The following is a 21,348-nucleotide window of genomic DNA, read 5'->3' on the forward strand; positions in this document are numbered from 1 at the left end:
TAATTCATAATTGCTTACATTTCCCTCTGTAATTTATGCACGTTTTGAGTTGCATTCGAAAATAGAGAATAGAGATGCATCAATTCCATCGCGTAAAATCACCTGCGCAACCGTACATCGAGTCGGTAACTCGGCTCCCATATGTCGTAGAGTCGGTAATTCGGTCCGATTGAGCCAGGAAATTCTGCAAAGTTAATAGGATCACATGATACTAATGGAGGTGGCACGGCAAAGCTGTGCGAGAGAGGACTAACGTGTGCGACAAGGACAGGCATAGATGGCGCGCCGCTAACTTTGTTTATGTTCTCCTGCTCCCGCATCAGGGGCACATAACCAGAGTTAGTGGTACGCCATCTATCTCTATTTTTGTCGCACACGCTTGCCTTCTCTCTCTCTCTCTCTCGCAAACTCTACCCATCTCCGTCCTTGTCGCATTCACCTGCTCCGCCGTGCCACCTCTACTTAGTATCATGTGTCCCTTTTAACTGGAACGAATTTCCTGGTACAAATGGACCAAATTACCGACGCGTAATAATACATACACACATCATGTGCTTCGAAGAACGCTTTTAATTTTACGTAACAAGTAAGTATATGCAGAAAAAGCATACCCAAGGATCTCTAATTTTCGAATACGATTGTACAATTGCATAAATTATATAGTAACGGATATGTAATAAATTGTGGATTGATATACCTAATGACACGTTGTTACAGGATTACGTGTTAAAATACATAACTATATAATACACCGAAGGTGAATAATTTTATTAATTTAATATGTCATGTTAAGTATGTACGTGCATACTTATATAGCAATAAAACTGTTTATTTATTTCTAACTAAAAACTAAATACACGTTTTTATTAAAATGCACTAAAGACTGAAAAATAATTCTTTTCTTGTACTACAATTTCGATGGTGATATATGAACACCTGCAAAGTTAAATTTGAGTTGCTAGATTCGAACCATACAACATACATACAAGAAACAAACAAACAGAGGATCGAAGCTGAATAAAATCGTTTAAAAAGCGACTTGAATAATTAAAAAAATGGGCGTCAAAACGCGCCGACGCCAGGCTATACTGAACAACCTATATCCTCAAGACTGGCAACTGGGCGTGTTTTAACGTCCATTTTAGTTCACCCCTTTCGCCGTTAGCATTGCTGCACACTTCTATGCCCGTGACCCGAACAAATTTTCAAATGGCTTTTTTAAGCAATAAATAAACAATCTTGTTGCTGGAAATGGTTCCGGAGTAACTGACAAAGTCTCTATAAGGGACACAGTGCCACCAAATATAAATGAACAAATAAATAATCGGATCATGCTTTTCCCGCGCTTTCCGTGTCTGCATACGCATTGATGGGAACTGTAGGGACTACGCATCTCCACGCATCTCATTCACGTGCATTCATACATATTTCTCTTTGGCCTTTGGAGTCCTTCGTGGTCTTTGGACTCTTTGGAGTCTTTTACATTGTTGTATTTAGGCACAATGACTTGTAAGTAAATTGTATTTTATTCGAAAGATGTGTAAAAGCAATATATGTACACGAACAGAGAGAATAACACTTGCCTTCTTTCAGCATCACTGAAAATAAAGGATTGGACTCCTGAACACTTTATTGCAAACCTCTCGAATTCTACCATAATTTTGGAAGATTTGGACTCCCTAAGGGAAATCCCACTGTTGAACAATGCCCCTTTGCATAATTTCACAGACAGACAGTTGGTCAGATTCAGAGGGATGGTTCAAGACATGCACGATCCTGAATACTACTTCCAGCAGTACGAAGTGAAGAATACTCAAACAGAAACGTCCGAAGTCAGATGCGGAATGTATAAGGACGCCGCTCGATGCTCGGTAATTATATGATTGAATTGTTACTTCCTATGGCCTTTTGGTACATCGCTTAATCTATGTTCAACTTTTATGAGCATTCCAGACTGATGTGTGGGCCTATAGTAAATAGTTACGGTAGTTACAGGTGTGAGATGCTAGAAGAACAGCTTATCTCATGTATAAAACTGCCTACAATATCTTCTAATTAATCCCTATTTGTCTCCATTTGCAACATTTTTCATATTGTTATTTTAGCCGCACGAGGAGATAGTGCTAGACTCTGAAAAGAATCAGAGTTCAGAAAGACAGACCTGCGTAGTTATATCAATTCCTGGTTTAAATAACTGGGCGAAGGAGAAACATGAACAATCGCTTTATACTGGCGTAAAGTCCACCAGTAATTGTAAAAGAAATCTAGACGAATGTGAGATCCAAGTCATGGACTGTTCTGAGCCGATTCAGAAGAGAGAAAAGATTTCATCGCGTGAAGGTTGCGAGCAGATGGATACTACCGAACCCAGCACGGAGCGACCAAACGTATTCTCGAAAGAACACATATTAAATTTTCCACTTCCTACGGACGATGGTAAAGCTTGTATCGTGAAGGTTATTAAGTATTTTTTTACTTTTATTTTCAACGATTTGTGAACGATATTGTGGAAATTGGTTGACATATCTTTCACGTTTATTTGCAGATATATGAAGATGCGGCTTTAAAGTTGAATCAGATTATTGAAATCATTGGTTTCATATCTTTAGATCCCCTTTTAAGTGCTATTCACGATACAGACGAGACCATGACCGAAGCTGAGATGAACGTTCACCATCCTCCTGCGTCTCTCGTTCCTCGGATACATGCTGTAAAGATAATTGATTTGTCTAAACAGAAAATACAGAATGCTCCCGAAATAATGTCGAAAGCTCAAGTGATAAGAAGCGATCTTCGCTTGGTGTTGAGTCAACTTCTCTTTGGAGATTGCCTGGCTGCTGATTATCTCATTTGTCATTTACTCTCATCGATGTAAGCTTACTGTCTATCTACCACAGGGAAAGTAAGAAATAGATTCACAGGGATATTGTGTTATTTCAGTTACACGAGGAAAGATTTTCTTTGCCTCGGCACGTTTCCACTAAATATAACACATTTCCCTGTAGCCAAGTATAAAGCATTTGCGAAGGATTTGTATAAATTTTTAACGCTTTTCGTTGAGAAGAGCCATTTATTGGAAGTCACTTTGGAGAATCTGAATGATCTCATGTTATCGCCAAAGTAAGTACACTACACGCAGCTGTTTAAGATATTGCGAGGGTATAACAGTGTCTGTTTACATTTGTCGCAGGAAGGATTACGATTGCAATAGGCTGACCAGTGGAATTCTCCAACTTAGCGATAATACTCACCTCGTCATAGACGAAACAGGATTAACAACTGGTCAAGTAACACCAGCCGGGCGAGAGAATTACAGCACGATCTGCGACCTAATTAATTTCCAGAAAGTAACGTACGACTTTAAATATTACAAAATGGAATACGACACGGATATCCCAGTTCTCATTCTGTCAGAAACTAAATCCTTTATTCCCGTATGTAGAAACTTTTGAAAGAATAAACATCTAATGAAATTGATTGAGTGAGAAATTTGAGTAACGCGCGTTTATTTCAGTGTCAGATCCACGTTGCTCTGGAGATCGATCCGGAGTCGGAAAATCATTATCCTCAAGTAATAGAAATTACAGAACAGTATTTGAAAGATGAAATTCGGCTAACAAATATTCGGCAGTACATAGAAGTTATAAGGAAAATGAAGTTTGAGTTCAATGACGATATCGTCCAGGTAAATGAAAAGGAATATCGATTCAGTGACTTGGTGTATCTGTATGTAGTAGTAGAGCTATCATGGCTTCCATATCATTTTTACCTTTTAAGGAGATTCAAGATGATTTCGTAAAAATGAGGCAATCGAATCAGAATATAAATGCTGATCATCTACACTCGTTGATGATATTCGCTAGGTTGTTGTCCCTATCGCATGGATCGAACACGTTAACCACAGAGTATTGGAAAAGAGCTGTTCAAATGGAAATGGAAAGATTAGGAAGATTGCCGAGGAAGAAGTAAATTTAAATGGTATTTTTATTTTATTATATTTTTATACATTTACATGGAAGTTTGCTGTTCCTTTGTACATCTCTATAAATAGATCCCAAGTTCCGAGGGACGCGTAAGTCTAATTTGTCAATTTAAGAAAGTGTGAACAGGCTAAAACTACCAAAAAGCGTTACTATGCCGAACTAACTCGTTACGAGAGTATTGATTACCATTTCTATTAAAATACATACATTAATGTACACATTCGCTAAGTTCCATTTCACAAGTTCGCAGTAATGCTCGGTTAAAGTTATTAACGGTTTAGAAATGGAAATAGCAGGCCATTATCTGTTTCTCTCTCTCTCTCGCTCGTTCTTGGCAAACATTTCCAGTCAGAAACATTCTCAAGAAATCGTCCACTTAAATATAATGCACTAATTAATTACACGTGGAACGGAGGTATATGAATCAGCTTCTAATTGCAATTACGCGCGGTTTCATGAAACCGTTCAAGTTGAAAGAAAAGCGAATCTCGTACATTGGTATAAAAATTATAAAATCCTTCGCTGTAGAAAGAATTAGAATGTGCACTTTTCATTCTTTTTCATCTAATCTCGAGGTATATGGAATGGAAACTATATCGAGGACAACGTTGATCACATTACACAAAACAATCAAAGGTTGCTGGTATCTGAATCACGAACGATTGGATCCAAGTTTTTAACGCTGTTCACGTTTGGTTCTCAGGTGTCTAGTACTCTTTGGAGTACTTATTTAAAGAGATGCTCCCGTTAACTTAAATCGTGCATTCGTTCAACGTCCAAAATTTTCTCGCTCACGTCTTTCAATCTCCCGTGCCTTTCCTCGCGTTCTTTTCGGATCAGCTCGAGCCCCTTCTTCGCGGCTTGGGCGTACCCCTTTGAAAGAGCCACCTCCCCTTTCGCCCCTGGAATGTGACCCGTGTAGCCGACGATCGGTGGCCTTTCAGGGGATAGTTCGTAGTCTGGAAAACGATTTTCCTCGGTTAACGCGTGCCTTACCGCTTCTCAAGATAGACCTACCAACGTGGACAAGATAAATTGGAAGACGTACGGTATGTGGTTCGATGCTGATCGTGGCCATGATCGATTTCAGCGGCCAAATGATCCGTCCTCGATCGGGGCAATAGATTTCTAGGATCGGTTCTCTCGGCCTGAGCTCTCATAGCTTCTCTACGGGCTCTGAGTTTGCTCTGATTCTCGCGCCATTCTCTGGCACCCTCTTCCACGGCTCGCATGAACGATAAACCGTACCTGCTATTAAATCCAGGAATATATCCTATAATTGAACGATTGCGTGAATGCGTTTTATTGATCTTCACTTCGGTTTACGTCGGCCGACCTGCCTTTGCTCGCGTAAGAACAATCCAATTAAATCTCCTTACCAGTGTACCCCAATATATATGGAGGCGCTTTGAACAAGTGTGCCTCGTTTTTCCAGTCCCTCCTGATGTCCTTCTCGTAAGGGATCGACGCGCTCTCGTGCGTATCGCGGCCAGAGTTCGGCCTGTAGGGCCCCGTCTTCAGGATCTTCTTCTCCAATAGCTCCTGCGGGAAACGAGAACTCGATGGAGCATCGATTTTCCCAGCAAGGTAGTCCCTGTTTTTTTTCCCCTTTCTCACTTTCCCATCGTCTCCCACACGATTGGGGTTACAGAACACTCTCGCTCTTACCTTCATAATCTCCTCGGTACTAGCTCCGAATCGTTTTCCGACGCGGAACTTGAGAGTGGGACAGTGTCCAGTGTAGCTAAACACGAACGGGATATTTTACTATCACCTCCACAATGGTCGACAATTAAATCCCAGGACTGATCCCATTGCGGGCGTAAAAAGCTCAAGTACGCGAAGTGTTTCTGGATCCTATCTTGGAAGTTGATTGTCGCGCTTTGTGTTATTCTATACCGGTAGTTATTTTTTTTTCTCTACGCGGTTGCGTAATCGCGCGATCGCGCGATCGTTTTTCATACGCGAGCGCTTCGCGGATTTCCGGTCTGGTCGCGGATGGTCGGAAAGGTGGAAGCCGATCGAAAGGAGCAGCAGCCGCTTTCTAAAACAATGCAACCGTGGAGCCGTAACAACGACCGGCTAGGTACCGGTGACCCAGTGAATCGGAACATTGTCCTGTGACGGTCACGCCGCCGCGAATGGGTGCTGGCCTACTGACTAACACGCGTCGTTGAACCCGTTCGATCGCCGCGCGTCGCCTCCTATCAACCGTGCGGCATGTATACCTACGACGACGGAATATCATCGCGTTACGAGTCCTGGTCTCGCGGGGTTACAAGATCAGTGTCAAGGTGACGTGGACGCGATAGATCTTGCCAAGTGGCAACAAATTAATAGCATATCTGGTAAAAGTAGCGAAGGACATGTGCGAGCCCTTGCTCAGGGCCGCTCATTCAAACTACACCTGGATAGAGTTATCTGGAAATGTTTATACCAGTATTTAGGTACGGGAAAGTTTTGCCTCGTTCGAATCGATCGACACGCGGGCTTTAGGATCAATCTACCGGCGCGATAAGCGTTTAAACGCAATTGGTGGGTTTTCTGCGTGATCTCCTCGCGTGATGGAATCACACGGTGTGTAAAGTGTTTCGGTACCAGGTCCGGTACCACTGTTGGTCGCTTAATTCGACGAACAGAGAGAGAGAGAGAGAAAGAGAGCTTTCGTCTGGCTAGAAATATTCGAGACTTTCATGGATCGGATATCGCGTGCTCTTTTAAAAGAGTGTTCCAACGTCTAATTCGCTAAGAAGCACTCCTCCAAGACTGTTTAGCAGCAACTATACAAACGTCGCGAATCTAATTAACCCGTTTAAGAGAATCCAATGGCGCAGGACATTTTTGCCGCGCGAATTAAATCGAACGCGCGCGCCTACGCCGTGCCCTTTACTTATATACTACCTAACGAGATCAGGCGGGTCCTCTCGATCTGACCGCGTGACTATATAGGGAACGTTATATCATCGCTCCATGGAATCGAATGCTTACCCAGGCAAATGCGCCCCATAGCTCTCTCGAAAGAAGCATCTCCTCTGCTCCTCGCTAACTGGATCGAACACCATCTTATTGCACAAGTTCGCTTTTAGACGGCCCCTTCATTCTCGCGCGGCTTTTGGAGAGCCCCTCCGAGTCTGGTTCGGCGAGCGAGCCGCGGTCGCGCGCGTTTTCGAATCAGACTGTTACGAAAAGACTTTCGTTCACTAGGAGGAAGAATAAGAGCGACTCGGGGCGCGAGCGAGGCTGTCGAAGGAAGCGTTACGCGCGGCCGGCCAGCGTGCCAGTGGAATAAAACCGTGTACAGTCCTATTAAACCTGCCTCTCCTCCTTTAACTTGTTAATTGGGGGAGACGGGGCGACGGGCTAAGGGCACGTGCGAGTCTATAGCGTTCATCGAGTACTCGAGGTGTCGCTGATTACTTCAGAGAAACACGCTCGATCCCATCACTACTTTCGCCACATATACATAATGGCTGTCCGAGCCGTTAACCGTGGAAATAAGTAGAGGACAGTACTCCCCGCCGAAACCACTGCGCAAAGTCCATTCTTTCTTCAAATACGAATATGTAGTCTTTTTCGGAAAAAGAAAATTCCGTTTCACAACCAAACGAATATGGAGGGACCGTTACCCAACGGCTAAAGGAAGGGAATACAAATTCGATGCTGTGAACCGGAAGCCACTGGTCTATTTCTGAACAGAATCTATAATCATCCTCGCAACTTGTCGAACGAAGCAGGATTTCACGATTGCACGTGAGAAACTGTTAGCGCGGCTCTTGGCGAAACGTGTAGGTACAGTTCGAAGTAATCGATTTCACGTTTTATACGAATCACTTAGTGATAGCAGCCGAAAGCATCGATATATCATCCGTCTGTCTGATCTGGTCTCACTTTAGACTCCTCTCGTTCTTTCTTTTTGTATTTTACAGCCGCGAACGAAGCGTGCTGCCTTGCAGCTTGTTTCGCGTTGCATCGGTAACTGGATACGATTTACTTGGAGGCAGCGGTCTCCTAGGAGTAACTCGACTCCGTTACCTTTGGGAAAATCGATATCGGTCGGGGGAGGGAGAAATGGAGGAGGGGGTGAATGCACCACGACCGGTCTTTAAGAAATCTCGCGTGAAAACCCGTTCAGAACTTCATCGTGGGTTATACCGTGCCACTGGGCGCGAGAATTTACAAAACGCCAACGATACGGAAACTTAGATTACTGCGGCGCGAGCAATTTAGCAATGAATGATGCTTCAGATCATCTCCGATTAAGCGTTTGTATCGTTGTTTCTGTTTTGCTTACAAACGAGCCGAGCGCGCTAATGATGATTACGTATCGAGCGTTACGTTTACGTAGCCCGTTAAATATGAAAGTTTAATTAAAGCGATAAGGCGTGCAAATTAAGTATGTACGTGGACGCCAAATGGTATTTTAAATTCAAATCAGTTTCGGCTTTTCGATACCGCGGGAGACGGCAGCACTCGCGAGAAATCAAAATGGCCGCCTCCTTGGTGCCGTTTCTGGCATCCTTCGGTCAATTTTCTTAAATAACAGTTAATATGATGCATTGTTAAAGTAGCTCTAATCGATACGTTTTACGTTCAACTAATCCGTTTAGGCTAAAACTGATAAAACTCATTGAAATTGTACGTCAATCACCGTTAGGTTAGATTGACAGAAGAAGTAGAGCAAAATGTATTTTAAAGTCTACCAAAAGTTGTTTAACAACCATGCGAAACGGAGACACGCTGACTTGTCTCGAATTCTGTTTAACCGATATTATGATTCTGCTCATAACAAGAATCTGCGCTCGTCGCGTTTATATTGGAGTGGATTTGGCGTACTAATCATTGGATTGAGCTATGCCGCTGTGCCATTGTACAGAATATTTTGTCAGGTAATAGAATCGTCTCGGAAGCGATAAAGCATCCAGCCTCGAGCGATCGATCCTAACCAAGTATTCATTCTACAGTCGTACAGTTACGGCGGAACAGTGTCTGCGGGCCACGACAGCGAGAAAGTGAAGACGATGCAACCAAATAAAAATAAAATAATAAAAGTATCGTTCAATGCTGATACCGCGGCAGCCATGCGCTGGAACTTCAAGCCTCAGCAAAGTTACATAAAACTTATGCCCGGGGAAACGGCGTTAGCGTTTTACACTGCAAAGAATCCATTGGATGTACCAGTTATTGGCGTGTCAACTTATAACGTGGTACCTTACGAGGCAGGACAGTATTTTAATAAAATTCAATGCTTCTGTTTCGAAGAACAACAACTGAATCCACTCGAAGAAGTAAGTTTAGTAATAAATATGTATAATTATTGTAAAGCTTTATTTGTGAAAGAAAGTGTTACGGCATCTAGAGTAAGTAACAAAAATATTTGGACAATTTTTAAAATCGCATAGCTTTTTTAAAATTAACCCAAACAACTCGAGTTTTTTTCACTAGAGAAGGATTAGTTTGCTAATGCACTTGGTCAGAATAGCAAAAAAAAAATAGTAAATAGTAAAAAGGTCGTTTTTGTTTTTCAAATTTCATTACAGGCTCAAAAAAAGTTTAAAAAAACGACCTTTACTATTTTTTTTCTCTATTCCGACTAATTGCAATTTTTTTTTTAAAACGAATCACGTCACGTAGCAAACTAATCCTTCTTTAAAAAAGTTATGCGATTTTAAAATGCGTTCGAATATTTTCGTTACTCACTGTATACAAAAATGATTACGCGGAATAACATAATATCGTTCAATGTTTTTTAAAGGTTGACATGCCAGTGTTCTTCTACATTGATCCACAATTTACCGAAGATCCCAAAATGGAAAATGTGGACGAAATTATACTTTCCTACACGTTTTTCGAAGCCAAACCAGGGCTAAAGCTTCCTATACCAAATTTCATGAAAAATCAGTGATTGTAACAATAAAGAGTGTGTTAGCGTTTAATCGATGGATATTTTGAACTATCGCCTTAGTTTTGCCCAAGCGTCTTTAAGAAGTGGATTTCGGCAGTATAGAACACTTATTTACAAGTAAGCATTAAAACCTGAAGAGAGCATTAATTGGGTAAGCGCGTCTAAGACCAGAGACTTTCTCCCGATCGATATACATCGCGTCGATCTTGAGCGCGAAATCGTGTTCCAATGCTGTACGCGTCCTTAACAATTTCTGGTGCTGGTTCTCTAACTCTTTTAATGCTCTGTGCATTCTCTCCACCTGGTGATTTATTTCGTCGATCTCCATTTGGAGGCTGTAAAAATAGGATGAGTTTAGTAAACATAATCTTATATCATTGTCTTCAATTAAAATTAAAGGTTTTACAAATTTTCGAAACGGACCTTATGTGCGCATAATCACGGCATAGCTCTAAATCCGGACGATGCATTCTGGCTTCTAGTCTAGTATGCGCCACTCTGAGCACGTGACTCTTATCTGCGATAGCTTTACGCATCAACTCCAAGTTCTTCTCGACATCGAATATTTCCTGCTGTACCTGAAGTATACATATATTTAGACGATAGTCGTTTTAACGTGTCGAAACATGGGATACAATTGTTTCTACCTTTTGCAAATGCTGTTGAAGCTTATTCTTGGCCTCGAGTAATTCTGAAGACCTGTACGCTAAGGCGTTGTTCGTGTTGCTCCATGCATCCCACATTTCTTGCGCCACTTTGCTCACAAGAACTTCTGCGTCTGTTCTCAGCTGACAGGATCTGTTCCGTTCTGACTGAGATTTCTGAACTATTCTGTTCGCCGCCTCCATCCATGTTTCCTGCTCGGAAACGCTGAAATAACGAATAAATTTTATTTCTTCGAATAATTAGCGTGCACAGGATACATCGGGGTGGTTCTCGTGTACCATGGATCGTATTTTTCAATTCCAGAATAATATTGCAATCCGTGACTGTAATTATTTAGCTGGTGGCACATTGCGTCTATTCCTAGTGCATTTTCCTTATTCTTCAAATCTAATTCCAGCTGATTTTGAGAGGCTCTGCAATCTCGTAGCTGCAAGCGAAATGCAGTAAATTCTAATAGCGAAATCCCAGTCGTTTCTAGTTAAATCGTCTTACCTGATCTTTGCATTTGTCCAGGCAGACTTCCAGTTTTTTTCTGTTCTGACGTAGGTTCTCTATCTCCTTAAGTAGACATTTCTCTGAATCGTCGTGCACAAGTTCTGTACCTGTGCGACAGACCATGTAACACTAGGGTGGCTCTTATTTTCGACTTTTAAATTTTCATGGGGCCACCCTCCAGAATAGTTACAAATAATTAAAAAAAAATCCGTGTAAAGTTTGAGCTCGATCGGATAACGGGAAAGGGTACCCCTGGGCCCTAAAACATTTAAATCATTATTTAACAGCTCGCGAAGTCGATTTTATAAAATATCCTCCAAGTTATTGATTAAATAAAAAAATATGTCCAACAAAAGTTGTAGGACTTGGAGGATAGTATATAAAATCGACTTTGCGAGCTGTTAAATAATGATTTAAATGTTTAAGGGCCCAAGGGCATCCTTTCCCGTTATCCGATCGAGCTCAAACCTTCCACGGATTTTTTTTTTTTAATTATTTGGAACTAATCTATAAGAGTGTTACTAATGTAACACGATGCTAGCAGTTTATATTCTGTTTTATATTACAGTATCACCTTTTCTAGCTTCTCTATGATAAAGACATTCTTCCGCGATATGCAGTGGTCCTTCGATATCTCTAATGGCTTTCTCTAAAACGGAACGACAGTCCTGGAGTCTTTCAATCTCTTGAAATAATCTGTCTAATTCTGACACCACTTCGTTTCGCCAGAAACTGACATCATTTATCCGTTCACCAAGTCTTCTGCCAGTATCGTATTGCCCATGCTGCACTTTCTCCTCCGCATCTCTAATAGAATTATTATTTAATATTTTTACTTTACATACGAGCATGATTCGCTTTTCAATACATGGCAATTACCTTATAATTCGTAAGGCATCGTTTCTTGTTCTTTCTGAAAAGTGTCTACACGAATCAGCTTCGTTATAATATTTTACTTGCTTCTGAAACCATTCGTTAGGCGTATATCGTGTGTAAAGAGCAGTTTTTGAAGCATGCGCAGGATTGCGTTGATATCCAGTTATCAGATTCGGGAACATTAATGAATTTACAGCATTTGAACTATTTAACGCATAGTTGGACATTGACTTTGTAGCTCTGGAACGATGATTCAGAATTCAGCGAGCGTTAGAAGGCAAACTGAATGAAATGGTACAGAGCCGATGAGAACTCACAGAGGAATAACTTTAATGTTTTGGTACCCCACATTAGGACGCCACAGTATTGAGTCATGTGTGCGATTATGGTCACTTGTATGATACCTTGTTATCGGTTCGATGCAAGACATGTTACTTGTACTCCATGGTTGTAATTGCTACAGATTTCATATATATATATATATATATATATATATATATGTGAAATGATGCAATACTCATAGTCATTAATCAGTAAACGAAAGAATGTGAAAAAAAATCTGAAATGTCAAATTTATTCCAAAGTAACTTAAATATAGAAATGTTTCTCTTTCATTTTCTGTTACTTTTTCTTATTGAGTACTGAGAGAGTTATCGCGTTATCGGTCATATTCCAACATGGCAGATGTACCTAATGATGCGCCAGAACGTAAGTACACGTGCAACCAAGTGTCCATGTCATTTTACAATATATTGCATCAAGCATTCGCGGCTTTCTTACCCTAAGAATTACGTGTACTTACAAAATGAAATCCGCAGAGAATCATTTCTAACTGATGAATATATTTAACATTTACTTGTCAAGTATAAGGTTATACTGTCATACACAGTGCAACTTTCCTACTCATTGTCAGCTATTATTGCAGGAATTAAACATCACGAATTTAAAGAATAAATAGCGTCTGGAATTATTATTGTTAAATCGTGGCTTGTCGGCTTTATTTATTCTGTGTTTGTAAGCTTCTGCGCACTGGTCATGTTTGGCCCAAGTGTGAAGCGCCAGAAAATCTTTGCCTTGAAAGTAAAGGAATTGCAATGTTTTTCTAGATTGTCCGGGTACTACGAGCGAAGATGCGGGTAAAGCATCTATGTGCGCCGGATGTCCAAATCAAATGCTATGCGCTTCCGGTGTTACGAAAGAGCCAGACCCTGGTATAGCTCGTGTTAAAGAAAGGCTTTCTACAGTGAAGAATAAAATATTGGTATTATCCGGTAAAGGAGGAGTTGGAAAGAGTACTGTGACAGCTTTGGTGTCACGATGTTTAGCGGCAAAGGATCCCGATGTAAATGTAGGTATCATTCTCGAATAGAAATTGTGTGGTACAATTGCTCTTCAAACTTAATTTATAACAAGTATTATATAATTTGTCTCCTCGTAATACTTTAATGTCTTCTGCGCATTCGCATAAAACAAATTGTATGCTACCAATTGGGCATCGGTTAATCGACATTAAAAAGACTTACCCTCTTGCCCATGCCCAGAACATCCATATTGTTTTCTATGTACATAACAGTCCAGTCACTGTTGGATACCTGCCCGTGGCTGAGAACATAGCTTCCGGATGGAAATACTTATACACTTACAAACCCATGTATATCGTATCAGCCTGTACCAGCTCATTATTGATTATCTCAGGCCTCTGGTGCTCTACTATACACAGCCTTAGACACAGAGGGAGAAAATATTTTCTGATATAGCGGACGTTAACGTTGTACTTTGTTAATTTGAATTTAAAAGTTGAACTTTGTCATTAATTTTACAGGTTGCTGTACTGGACATCGATATTTGTGGGCCATCTCAGCCAAGAGTATTAGGTGCGTTAGGGGAACAAGTCCATCAGAGTGGATCGGGATGGTCTCCAGTAGTAAGCATCTTATTTTCTAAATATAAGCCGTTTTATATAATTCGTGCGATATTCGAAGTAAATATACTGATTCTTTTAGTACATAGAGGACAACTTGTCGCTAATGTCTATTGGATTTCTACTTAGTAGCCCAAGCGACGCAGTGATATGGAGGGGACCCAAGAAGAATGGTATATCTTTGCTAACACTTCTCGTTTATATATAATGGTCTTTATTGCCTCCCCAAGGGGTTACAATCTCCCTTTTCCTCCTCTCTCTCCACTTCCTACATTCATCTTCTTCCCTTAAATCTACCTTAACCTAACTTAACCTATCCGTTTCTACCCCCCTCTCTCCCCGCTCGTTCGCTCCCGTAACTCAGACCCCTATACCTTCTCCATGGCCCATCACCGCCGCCCCTTTTCTCAACCTCTCCCCTTCTTCCCCCGTGCGCGCATGAAAGTCCCCACCTATCACTACTCTTACCCCCCCCCCTCACTTCTCGTTTAAATATATATTTAAATTTTCTATACAGTTCATTACACGCTTGATTATGTCCAGGAATGATAAGACAATTCCTCTCCGATGTCGATTGGGGCAATCTGGATTATCTTATAATGGACACACCCCCCGGCACATCCGACGAGCACTTATCAGCAACGTCTTATCTTAAAGATGCTGTAATTACAGGGGCAATTATTGTGACAACGCCGCAACAAGTCGCTCTGCTGGATGTGAGGAAGGAGATAGATTTCTGTAGGAAAGTCAATGTCCCGATTTTAGGTGTTATTGAAAATATGAGTATTTTTGTTTGCCCCAACTGCAAGGCAAGTATCGGCAACTCTATCAATTCGTGTGTCACGTGCTGTTCCGAACAGCTGTTCATGCAAAAATACTTTGAAGCAGGACTCTGTTGAGATATTCCCCGCGTCAACAGGCGGCGGCGGTCGCGGAATGGCCAAAGACTTGGATGTAGACTTTCTAGGCTCCCTACCATTAGACCCGCGTTTGGCCAGATGCTGCGACGAGGGTAAAGATTTTTTAACACAAGTTCCAGAATCGCCGACCGTCCTTGCACTGCAGAAGATCGTTCAAAGTGAGTCTCTTTTCTCACACACGTATTATTCCTTTACTTTTGTTTCGCGTAACGCATGTTTGGCATTCAATATTTGTTCGCAGAAATCACGGAGAAATGTGAGGGGAAAAGCGACAATTGTCTTTAGATACGTATGATTAGTTTGTTTAAACTGGGATTCTGTACGAAAGAAAGTGTAAGAGTTTATTTTTTTTGTCCTTACTTTGGAGGAGTATAAGTATGTATTTTGTAAATTTAATAAATGAGGCTTCATTTTAATTGCTGTTGAATTACAGATAGGTATCTCTATATAATAATGTGGCTTTAAAGTAATTAAAAGGTCTGATTCAGAAGCGCGTTGTATGTTAAAAAGATTGTAGGAAGGAAACTGATACGAGCGGCATTGTTAATGTAATCGCACTTTCTGTTTTGAAGCGCCGCTCCTGCATGCTGATCATTGTACTAAAAATAAAATGCGTTGATAAGTCCAAGTGCTTTGCTCTTTAACAAAGCATTCCAGTGTGTGTTGTGAACAGAGTAGGACGTGACATTCCGCGGGATGTGGTTATCTTTAAACGAACGCTCTTAAGGTATTGAATTAAAATAATTCGTTTGCACGATCTGTGAATCCTTTGTTTCCATCCTATGCGCAGCTTTAAGGTTATGCCATGGGTCACTTTGTCACCACAAAGAAAGGATTGAAAGGAATACGAAATTTTATTATGTTTCTGTGTTTAACATAAGTGTTAAATTGAAAGTGCCATTATAATTGCATTCTTTTCATTATTTCTGTATCCTTAACATACAAGCATCAATGAATTCGCCCGGTTGACAGAATATTTGGCTAACATACCGAATACTTTGTTTACACTCAGGAAATAAGCTTATCAAAATGATAATCAAAGGATTAAGTCGGCCAGCTGCGGAAAAATCTCCGGGCAAGTCGGATCTTTTGCAGAACGATTGCCTGACAGAATTCTCAGGCATAACTACATCGGTGAAAATTGATGAGAAGTACACGGAACAGTGTCCAGCGAGAAATATGCCTTTAAGCATGTATCTGAAGTATATGTTAAGATTTATCTGGCACGGTATTTTATTCTGTGTCATACTCCTGTTCATGATACAGGCCAAGTATATGATCTTGGATCGATACAATGTTCCTAGTACCTACAGCGAAAAACAGAATATCAGACACCAATTGATCGGTACTCTTAACGAATCAATTAACCATCAAAAATACCTGTACGAACTATTGTTTAATTACACCATAATTCAAAGGTCCGAAATGTTGCAAGTGAGTTCTAAAGGATGTAATTTTAAGAATGTAGATTTATTTATTTATTTATTTATTTATTATTTATAAAAACCTTTGTCTATTACAGTGCTACAAAATTCCCAAAGCATTACGTTTCGATTGCCATCCCGAAAACGATATGTCGGAATTGTCCTGTATAAGTAGAGGCTGTTGCTGGGATCCACTTGGCAAAGAAATTCCAAATAAACGACTAGCTCCTCTGAATGTTCCATATTGCTATTATCCCAAAAATTGGACCTTATATAAGTACGATAATTTTAGCCAAGTGGAAAATAACTTCTCTGGATTTCTTAAACAAACAGGAGATTCCTTTTACGGGAATGATCTACCGTTTATTAAAGTAGAAGTTAACGGCGTGGATGATTCGATATTGCGCCTAAAAATGTACGATCCCCTTAAGAAAAGATACGAGCCACCATGGCCTGTTAGACCCGATCCTAAACCATTTTCGCAAAGAAACCCCAATGCAAAATACAACTTAGAAGTGGATAATACGAAAGCTGGTTTCAAAGTGTCCAGGGCATCGGATGGTACATCACTGTAAGTAACATTTCGATTATATTTAATTTTTCAAGTACATCAATTACAATAATGATAACGTTTTCCTTTTGCAACCAGATTTGATTCCATCAGGGTCGGAGGTTTTATATATGCCGATCAATTTCTACAACTGAGCAGTCTTTTACCTAGCCAGAATATTTATGGCATTGGTGAGCATAGAACGAATTTAAAATTGAATACCAAGTGGCAATCTTTCTCTGTCTTTAACAAAGACCAACCACCGACAGATAATGTACGTGACACGAAAATCAATGTAATCATTTCGAGCCCCTTTTCTTTTTATAAAAATCGCTTCTTTGTTATTTTAGACGAATCTCTACGGGTCTCATCCTTTTTATTTGGCAATGGAAGATTCTGGGAAATCTCATGGGGTTTTGTTCCTCAACAGTAACGCTATGGGTAAGAATTTTACAGATCGGTCTCTTACCGTAGAGCAAGAGAACATATTTCATAATGCCTGGTACATATGTACTTTCAGATGTGATATTACAACCGACGCCTGCAATAACATTTCGAACCATCGGAGGTATCTTTGACATATACTTCTTCCTGGGTCCAACTCCTGCGGACGTTATAATGCAATATTCCGAAATAGTGGGCAAGCCTTTTCTCCCTCCCTATTGGTCCCTTGGCTTTCATTTGTGCAGGTACGAGTACAACTTATACAATGGTAACCCAGACGCACGAAGAGTATATTCTTCAATGTATCCTACATTACAGATATGGATACGAGACCTTGGAAAAAACGAAACAAGTATGGAACAGGACCAGAGCAGTGGGAATACCATTTGTAATGTTACATCTGTACAATTACAGGAAGTAAAGGTAACAGATTCGATTCTACTAATCTGTTTCTATTACTTTTAGGATACCCAATGGAACGATTTAGATTACATGGACAAGAACAACGATTTCACGTACGATGTGGTGAAGTTCCGGGATCTACCACAATTTATAAACGAAATCCATTCGGTATGATTATCGGACCATAACAAATGTAGTTGTTCACTGCTTCTTTATGCTGTATAAAAATCACATTTTTATCTTCGTATCATTACATATTTAAACCTGTTCTTCTCGAAACGTAGCCGATGCATTGAATAATGTAGCATGTACCTACCTATTCATTATAGATTGGAATGCATTATATTCCATTGATCGACGCTGGAGTATCAGCGTCCGAGGTTAACGGAAGTTATTTGCCATTCGACGAAGGTGTGAAAGAAGATATATTCGTTAGAGACGCGGCTACTAATCAGCCATTTATTGGGAAAGTTTGGAATTACGTCTCTACCGCGTGGCCCGATTTCACGAATCCTAAGACGACAAACTATTATCTCCGTATGATGAGCAACATGCACGACAGCTTAGCATACGATGGTGCTTGGATCGTATGTACCCGTTCTCAGCCAAGCGTGGCATTTAAATTATTATTTCAATCCCGCGTTGCGTTTACCAGGATATGAACGAGCCGTCCAATTTTTATGATGGCCTTAAAAATGGGTGCTCGCATAATAATTTGGATTACCCGAAGTATGTACCCAGTGTGGTTGGAGGTTTACTTGCTACGAAAACTTTGTGCATGGATTCTAAACACTATCTGGGAACTCATTACGATCTTCATAACATCTATGGCACGAGTCAGGCGATAGTTACGAATTAGTGAGTATGCTGCATCGCGAGCGTAGCGAGTATACTGCATCGAATTAGCATAAGATATGTAATTCTAATCGATACAGTGCACTCACCACAATCCGAAAGAAGAGACCGTTTATAATATCACGATCAACGTGGGTGGGGCATGGGCATTATGCTGGTCATTGGACGGGAGATGTTTATTCCACATGGTAATTAATACACCTATAGTACGTGGACACTCGTTAGGGTGTTCTATTAATCGTTTCTGATTCGTTAGGGACGATTTAAGAATGAGTATCCCCGCAATTCTATCGTTGAACCTTTATCAAATACCAATGGTCGGTGCAGACATTTGTGGATTCAACGGGAACACAACAGCTGCGTTATGTAATCGTTGGATGCAGCTTGGCGCTTTCTATCCGTTCTCACGTAATCATAATTCAGATGACACGATCGTTCGTACTTTGCACAGAAACCTACTAAACGATTAATTGATCCAGGCACTATAATCGAGATCTATGTATATGTGCAGGAACAAGATCCTGTCGCTATGGGGGATCTAGTCGTAAAATCATCGAAACGCGCTCTTACTATACGTTACTGGCTTCTACCCTATTTATACACCCTCTTCTACCGAGCGCACACGTTTGGCGAAACCGTGGTGCGCCCACTATTCTTTGAGTAGGTGTTATAATCAGATCTAGTGCTCAGGAGTGTCCTTAAAAATATAGCTCTCTTTCAGATTCCCGAATGATTCAGCGACCTACGATATCGATACACAGTTTCTATGGGGAAGGTCTCTGATGATCGTTCCAGTCTTGGATGAAGTAAGTCGCTAACATATCCCACGGGCCATGGTGGGGCTTGAATAAAGCTATAAATACTCTTAAACCTCGAAACCCAAGAAACTTTCGAGTTTCGAGAATCCGAAGGTTTGCACTCTTCTCGTGATTCGAAACTCTCGAAAGCTAGATATGAAAAAGTGCCTCGAGAATTTGTATATTGTTATATTTCTGCTCGTATGTAGGTATTTTGTTCAGATGAGTTGTTAAAACAAGATATTCCACTTACAAAACAGACTCAACGCCAAGTTTCGAGAGTTTCGAATCACGAGAAAAGTGCAAACTTTCGTATTCAAGTTTCGAGAATTTCGAAATTAGCTTCGAATCCATATTTTTCTCTGGTTTGTTAGAACAGTGTAAATGTGTCGGCTTATTTGCCACGCGAGCTGTGGTACGATTATTATACGAAGGAAGCTCTGTTCGCGATTGGTAAACGTTATACGCTCAACGCACCGCTCGATACGATACCATTAATGATTCGCGGAGGATCTATTCTGCCAGCGCAGAAGCCAGCTGATACTACAACGGCTAGTAGGAGAAACCCCTTGGAATTATTAATCACGTTGGATGATAAGAAGGAAGCAAAAGGGGAATTGTACTGGGACGACGGCGACAGTTTAGGTATCGCATTTTTTTTTTCAATACTGATTGCTATGGCGACGTCATCAAACAAGCCGCCATCTTGATCTCGTTGTTGCGTAAACATTTTCAGATTCGATTGAAAAGAAACAGTATTTGCGGTCGTTGTTCGTCGTTGAGAATGATACTTTGTCGAATATCGAAGGCGAGGAAGGGTCTTTCGACGAGAAGGTTACTCTCGATAGAATACAAATATGGGGTGTGGCGTCGAAAGTCTCGCGGGTTTCCTTAAACGATCGCGAGATAAAGTTCGAGTACGCCGATAAGGAGCACGTAAGTGAACGTTCTTCGTCAGTCGGAGTTTTCGAAATACTAGCTGTCACGATATTTTTCAGTGTTTGATTGTGAACGGTTTGCAAACGGATCTAAGGAAGCGATTCATCCTCCATTGGAACTACGTCCAATCGAATTAAACCGATCCACAGCGAACATTTAAACCTTACCGCTACTCGCTCTCCTCTGAGATTTTTACGCGTACGCATGGGAGAGTCGACTGTTCTCTATCAGCACGGTACAGACTATAATCGTATTTTGAGTACCAGTTTTCTATAATACCACATACACGTGTATACGTACCTTCCTATATTTAAAAAATAAATGACATACCTACAGAAAGAAAAAAAACATTTTATTCGACTCATCGTACAGTACACCGTGACTCGCGTAATATTTATGGCACTAATGGAAAACAATAAATAGAAGTTCGACGATAGATCCTTCGGAAATGCGCACGTTTAACGAAAAGATACGAGGGAAAAACGCATGAAGGATACGTCCAAATAACGCTTGTTCGTGGTCGCGCGCTAATAAAAGGTAACAACAAACATATTCGGCCGCTAGTTTCGCGATGGGAACCGTTTGGCCGAGATTTTTTTCTACTTTGGCACCGTGAATGTTAAAGCAAACTCTCGAGAGTGTTTGAACACCGTCGTCGGAACATCGAAATCTCCAGCTTCTCTGGCTTGAAATATAGTCTCCTTTGACCTCGATCTGTATTCAATGTCTCGGTCACCCCTGCTTTGCATTCCCGCAGACAGGCAGATCGGAGAGCAGATTTCGATCTTTCGAATAAATTTCGAGACAATACGTCGGTGCTCGCGTCAACGTATCCCTGGACCCAAGCACCGGGCAAATTTCTATTTCCTTAACGAAGACACGTGATCGCATCGAATAAAATATAGAGAAACTTATCCAAGAACAAGGAATTAGCACCCTGCTGAACATTCCGCAGAATAAAAGCGTGTTTCTGTTCTTCTTCTATCAACGAATTAAAATCATTTCACGCACTACAATGATAACGTACCTATTGGAAACGCAATAACATATTATAATCGTCGTAATCATTTCTCTTCTTTCTCCGATGGTATTGCATAAGTAATCATAACATATAGTGTAATCATCACGTGTGAATATGGATATACACGTATAATATGTGTGTATACATGTGTGT

At 40.8% G+C, this 21,348-nt stretch overlaps 5 protein-coding genes across 13 annotated transcripts; 3 read left to right on the top strand and 2 right to left on the bottom strand.

Moving 5' to 3' along the window:
* The first annotated feature begins 1,354 nt into the window (after positions 1–1,354).
* Positions 1,355–9,079, top strand: LOC143376450 (mini-chromosome maintenance complex-binding protein). 4 transcript variants are annotated; one of them, XM_076826784.1, is made up of 9 exons: positions 1,355–1,509; positions 1,594–1,871; positions 2,106–2,456; positions 2,546–2,871; positions 2,941–3,120; positions 3,191–3,434; positions 3,515–3,685; positions 3,778–3,978; positions 8,945–9,079. In XM_076826784.1, exons 1-8 carry the CDS (start codon positions 1,503–1,505, stop codon positions 3,967–3,969), a joined length of 1,749 nt encoding a protein of 582 aa, XP_076682899.1. In that variant the 5' UTR covers positions 1,355–1,502; the 3' UTR covers positions 3,970–3,978; positions 8,945–9,079. The 4 variants fall into 4 exon arrangements, with proteins under 4 accessions (XP_076682899.1, XP_076682902.1, XP_076682900.1 ...); XM_076826787.1 differs by having other exon boundaries at positions 3,191–3,347; XM_076826785.1 differs by lacking the exon at positions 8,945–9,079 and adding an exon at positions 7,188–7,287.
* On the bottom strand, positions 3,967–7,851 carry LOC143376455 (uncharacterized). 2 transcript variants are annotated; one of them, XM_076826799.1, is made up of 5 exons: positions 6,972–7,851; positions 5,652–5,727; positions 5,363–5,525; positions 5,032–5,256; positions 3,967–4,942 (listed from the first exon to the last, which is right to left on the bottom strand). In XM_076826799.1, exons 1-5 carry the CDS (start codon positions 7,043–7,045, stop codon positions 4,731–4,733), a joined length of 750 nt encoding a protein of 249 aa, XP_076682914.1. In that variant the 5' UTR covers positions 7,046–7,851; the 3' UTR covers positions 3,967–4,730. The 2 variants fall into 2 exon arrangements, with proteins under 2 accessions (XP_076682914.1, XP_076682915.1); XM_076826800.1 differs by lacking the exon at positions 5,652–5,727 and having other exon boundaries at positions 6,972–7,850.
* Positions 8,942–12,397, bottom strand: LOC143376451 (tektin-3). 2 transcript variants are annotated; one of them, XM_076826788.1, is made up of 8 exons: positions 12,240–12,397; positions 11,926–12,162; positions 11,621–11,853; positions 11,044–11,153; positions 10,830–10,978; positions 10,533–10,755; positions 10,309–10,463; positions 8,942–10,220 (listed from the first exon to the last, which is right to left on the bottom strand). In XM_076826788.1, the coding sequence occupies exons 1-8, from the start codon at positions 12,350–12,352 to the stop codon at positions 10,010–10,012; spliced, it is 1,431 nt and encodes a 476-aa protein (XP_076682903.1). In that variant the 5' UTR covers positions 12,353–12,397; the 3' UTR covers positions 8,942–10,009. The 2 variants fall into 2 exon arrangements, with proteins under 2 accessions (XP_076682903.1, XP_076682904.1); XM_076826789.1 differs by having other exon boundaries at positions 12,327–12,367.
* Positions 9,984–15,179, top strand: Nubp1 (NUBP iron-sulfur cluster assembly factor 1). 3 transcript variants are annotated; one of them, XM_076826796.1, is made up of 7 exons: positions 9,984–10,002; positions 13,029–13,270; positions 13,745–13,846; positions 13,926–14,016; positions 14,387–14,652; positions 14,732–14,921; positions 15,005–15,179. In XM_076826796.1, exons 2-7 carry the CDS (start codon positions 13,070–13,072, stop codon positions 15,046–15,048), a joined length of 894 nt encoding a protein of 297 aa, XP_076682911.1. In that variant the 5' UTR covers positions 9,984–10,002; positions 13,029–13,069; the 3' UTR covers positions 15,049–15,179. The 3 variants fall into 3 exon arrangements, with proteins under 3 accessions (XP_076682911.1, XP_076682909.1, XP_076682910.1); XM_076826794.1 differs by lacking the exon at positions 9,984–10,002 and adding an exon at positions 12,081–12,285; XM_076826795.1 differs by lacking the exon at positions 9,984–10,002 and adding an exon at positions 12,471–12,630.
* Positions 15,180–15,349: 170 nt separating this feature from the next.
* LOC143376447 (lysosomal alpha-glucosidase) lies at positions 15,350–20,636 on the top strand. Of its 2 annotated transcripts, XM_076826779.1 has the most exons (17): positions 15,350–15,490; positions 15,776–16,197; positions 16,286–16,758; positions 16,837–17,011; positions 17,088–17,178; positions 17,258–17,426; positions 17,500–17,569; positions 17,647–17,751; positions 17,913–18,170; positions 18,239–18,441; positions 18,519–18,626; positions 18,695–18,872; positions 18,950–19,098; positions 19,160–19,244; positions 19,610–19,880; positions 19,972–20,171; positions 20,234–20,636. In XM_076826779.1, the coding sequence occupies exons 2-17, from the start codon at positions 15,793–15,795 to the stop codon at positions 20,309–20,311; spliced, it is 3,018 nt and encodes a 1,005-aa protein (XP_076682894.1). In that variant the 5' UTR covers positions 15,350–15,490; positions 15,776–15,792; the 3' UTR covers positions 20,312–20,636. The 2 variants fall into 2 exon arrangements, with proteins under 2 accessions (XP_076682894.1, XP_076682895.1); XM_076826780.1 differs by lacking the exons at positions 19,972–20,171; positions 20,234–20,636 and having other exon boundaries at positions 19,149–19,244; positions 19,610–19,750.
* The last annotated feature ends 712 nt before the right edge of the window (positions 20,637–21,348 follow it).

This window comes from Andrena cerasifolii, chromosome 14, assembly GCF_050908995.1.
Source record: "Andrena cerasifolii isolate SP2316 chromosome 14, iyAndCera1_principal, whole genome shotgun sequence".
Lineage (NCBI taxonomy): Eukaryota > Metazoa > Arthropoda > Insecta > Hymenoptera > Andrenidae > Andrena > Andrena cerasifolii.

Coding starts and splice junctions, on each gene's coding strand:
- LOC143376450 (XM_076826784.1), top strand. Junction 1,872..2,105: donor AGGACGCCGCTCGATGCTCG/GTAATTATATGA, acceptor TTGTTATTTTAG/CCGCACGAGGAGATAGTGCT. Junction 2,872..2,940: donor TGTCATTTACTCTCATCGAT/GTAAGCTTACTG, acceptor GTGTTATTTCAG/TTACACGAGGAAAGATTTTC.
- LOC143376455 (XM_076826799.1), bottom strand. CDS start 7,045: ATGGTGTTCGATCCAGTTAGCGAGGAGCAGAGGAGATGCTTCTTTCGA. Junction 5,728..6,971: donor TATGGGGCGCATTTGCCTGG/GTAAGCATTCGA, acceptor GTTCGTGTTTAG/CTACACTGGACACTGTCCCA. Junction 4,943..5,031: donor TCAGCATCGAACCACATACC/GTACGTCTTCCA, acceptor ATCGTTTTCCAG/ACTACGAACTATCCCCTGAA.
- Nubp1 (XM_076826794.1), top strand. CDS start 12,228: ATGAGAACTCACAGAGGAATAACTTTAATGTTTTGGTACCCCACATTA. Junction 13,271..13,744: donor CAAAGGATCCCGATGTAAAT/GTAGGTATCATT, acceptor TTAATTTTACAG/GTTGCTGTACTGGACATCGA. Junction 14,653..14,731: donor TTGTTTGCCCCAACTGCAAG/GCAAGTATCGGC, acceptor ACTTTGAAGCAG/GACTCTGTTGAGATATTCCC.
- LOC143376451 (XM_076826788.1), bottom strand. CDS start 12,352: ATGTCTTGCATCGAACCGATAACAAGGTATCATACAAGTGACCATAAT. Junction 11,154..11,620: donor TCATAGAGAAGCTAGAAAAG/GTGATACTGTAA, acceptor TCTGTCGCACAG/GTACAGAACTTGTGCACGAC. Junction 10,464..10,532: donor TTCAACAGCATTTGCAAAAG/GTAGAAACAATT, acceptor TGTATACTTCAG/GTACAGCAGGAAATATTCGA.
- LOC143376447 (XM_076826779.1), top strand. CDS start 15,793: ATGATAATCAAAGGATTAAGTCGGCCAGCTGCGGAAAAATCTCCGGGC. Junction 16,759..16,836: donor GCATCGGATGGTACATCACT/GTAAGTAACATT, acceptor TTTTGCAACCAG/ATTTGATTCCATCAGGGTCG. Junction 18,627..18,694: donor GGAGATGTTTATTCCACATG/GTAATTAATACA, acceptor CTGATTCGTTAG/GGACGATTTAAGAATGAGTA.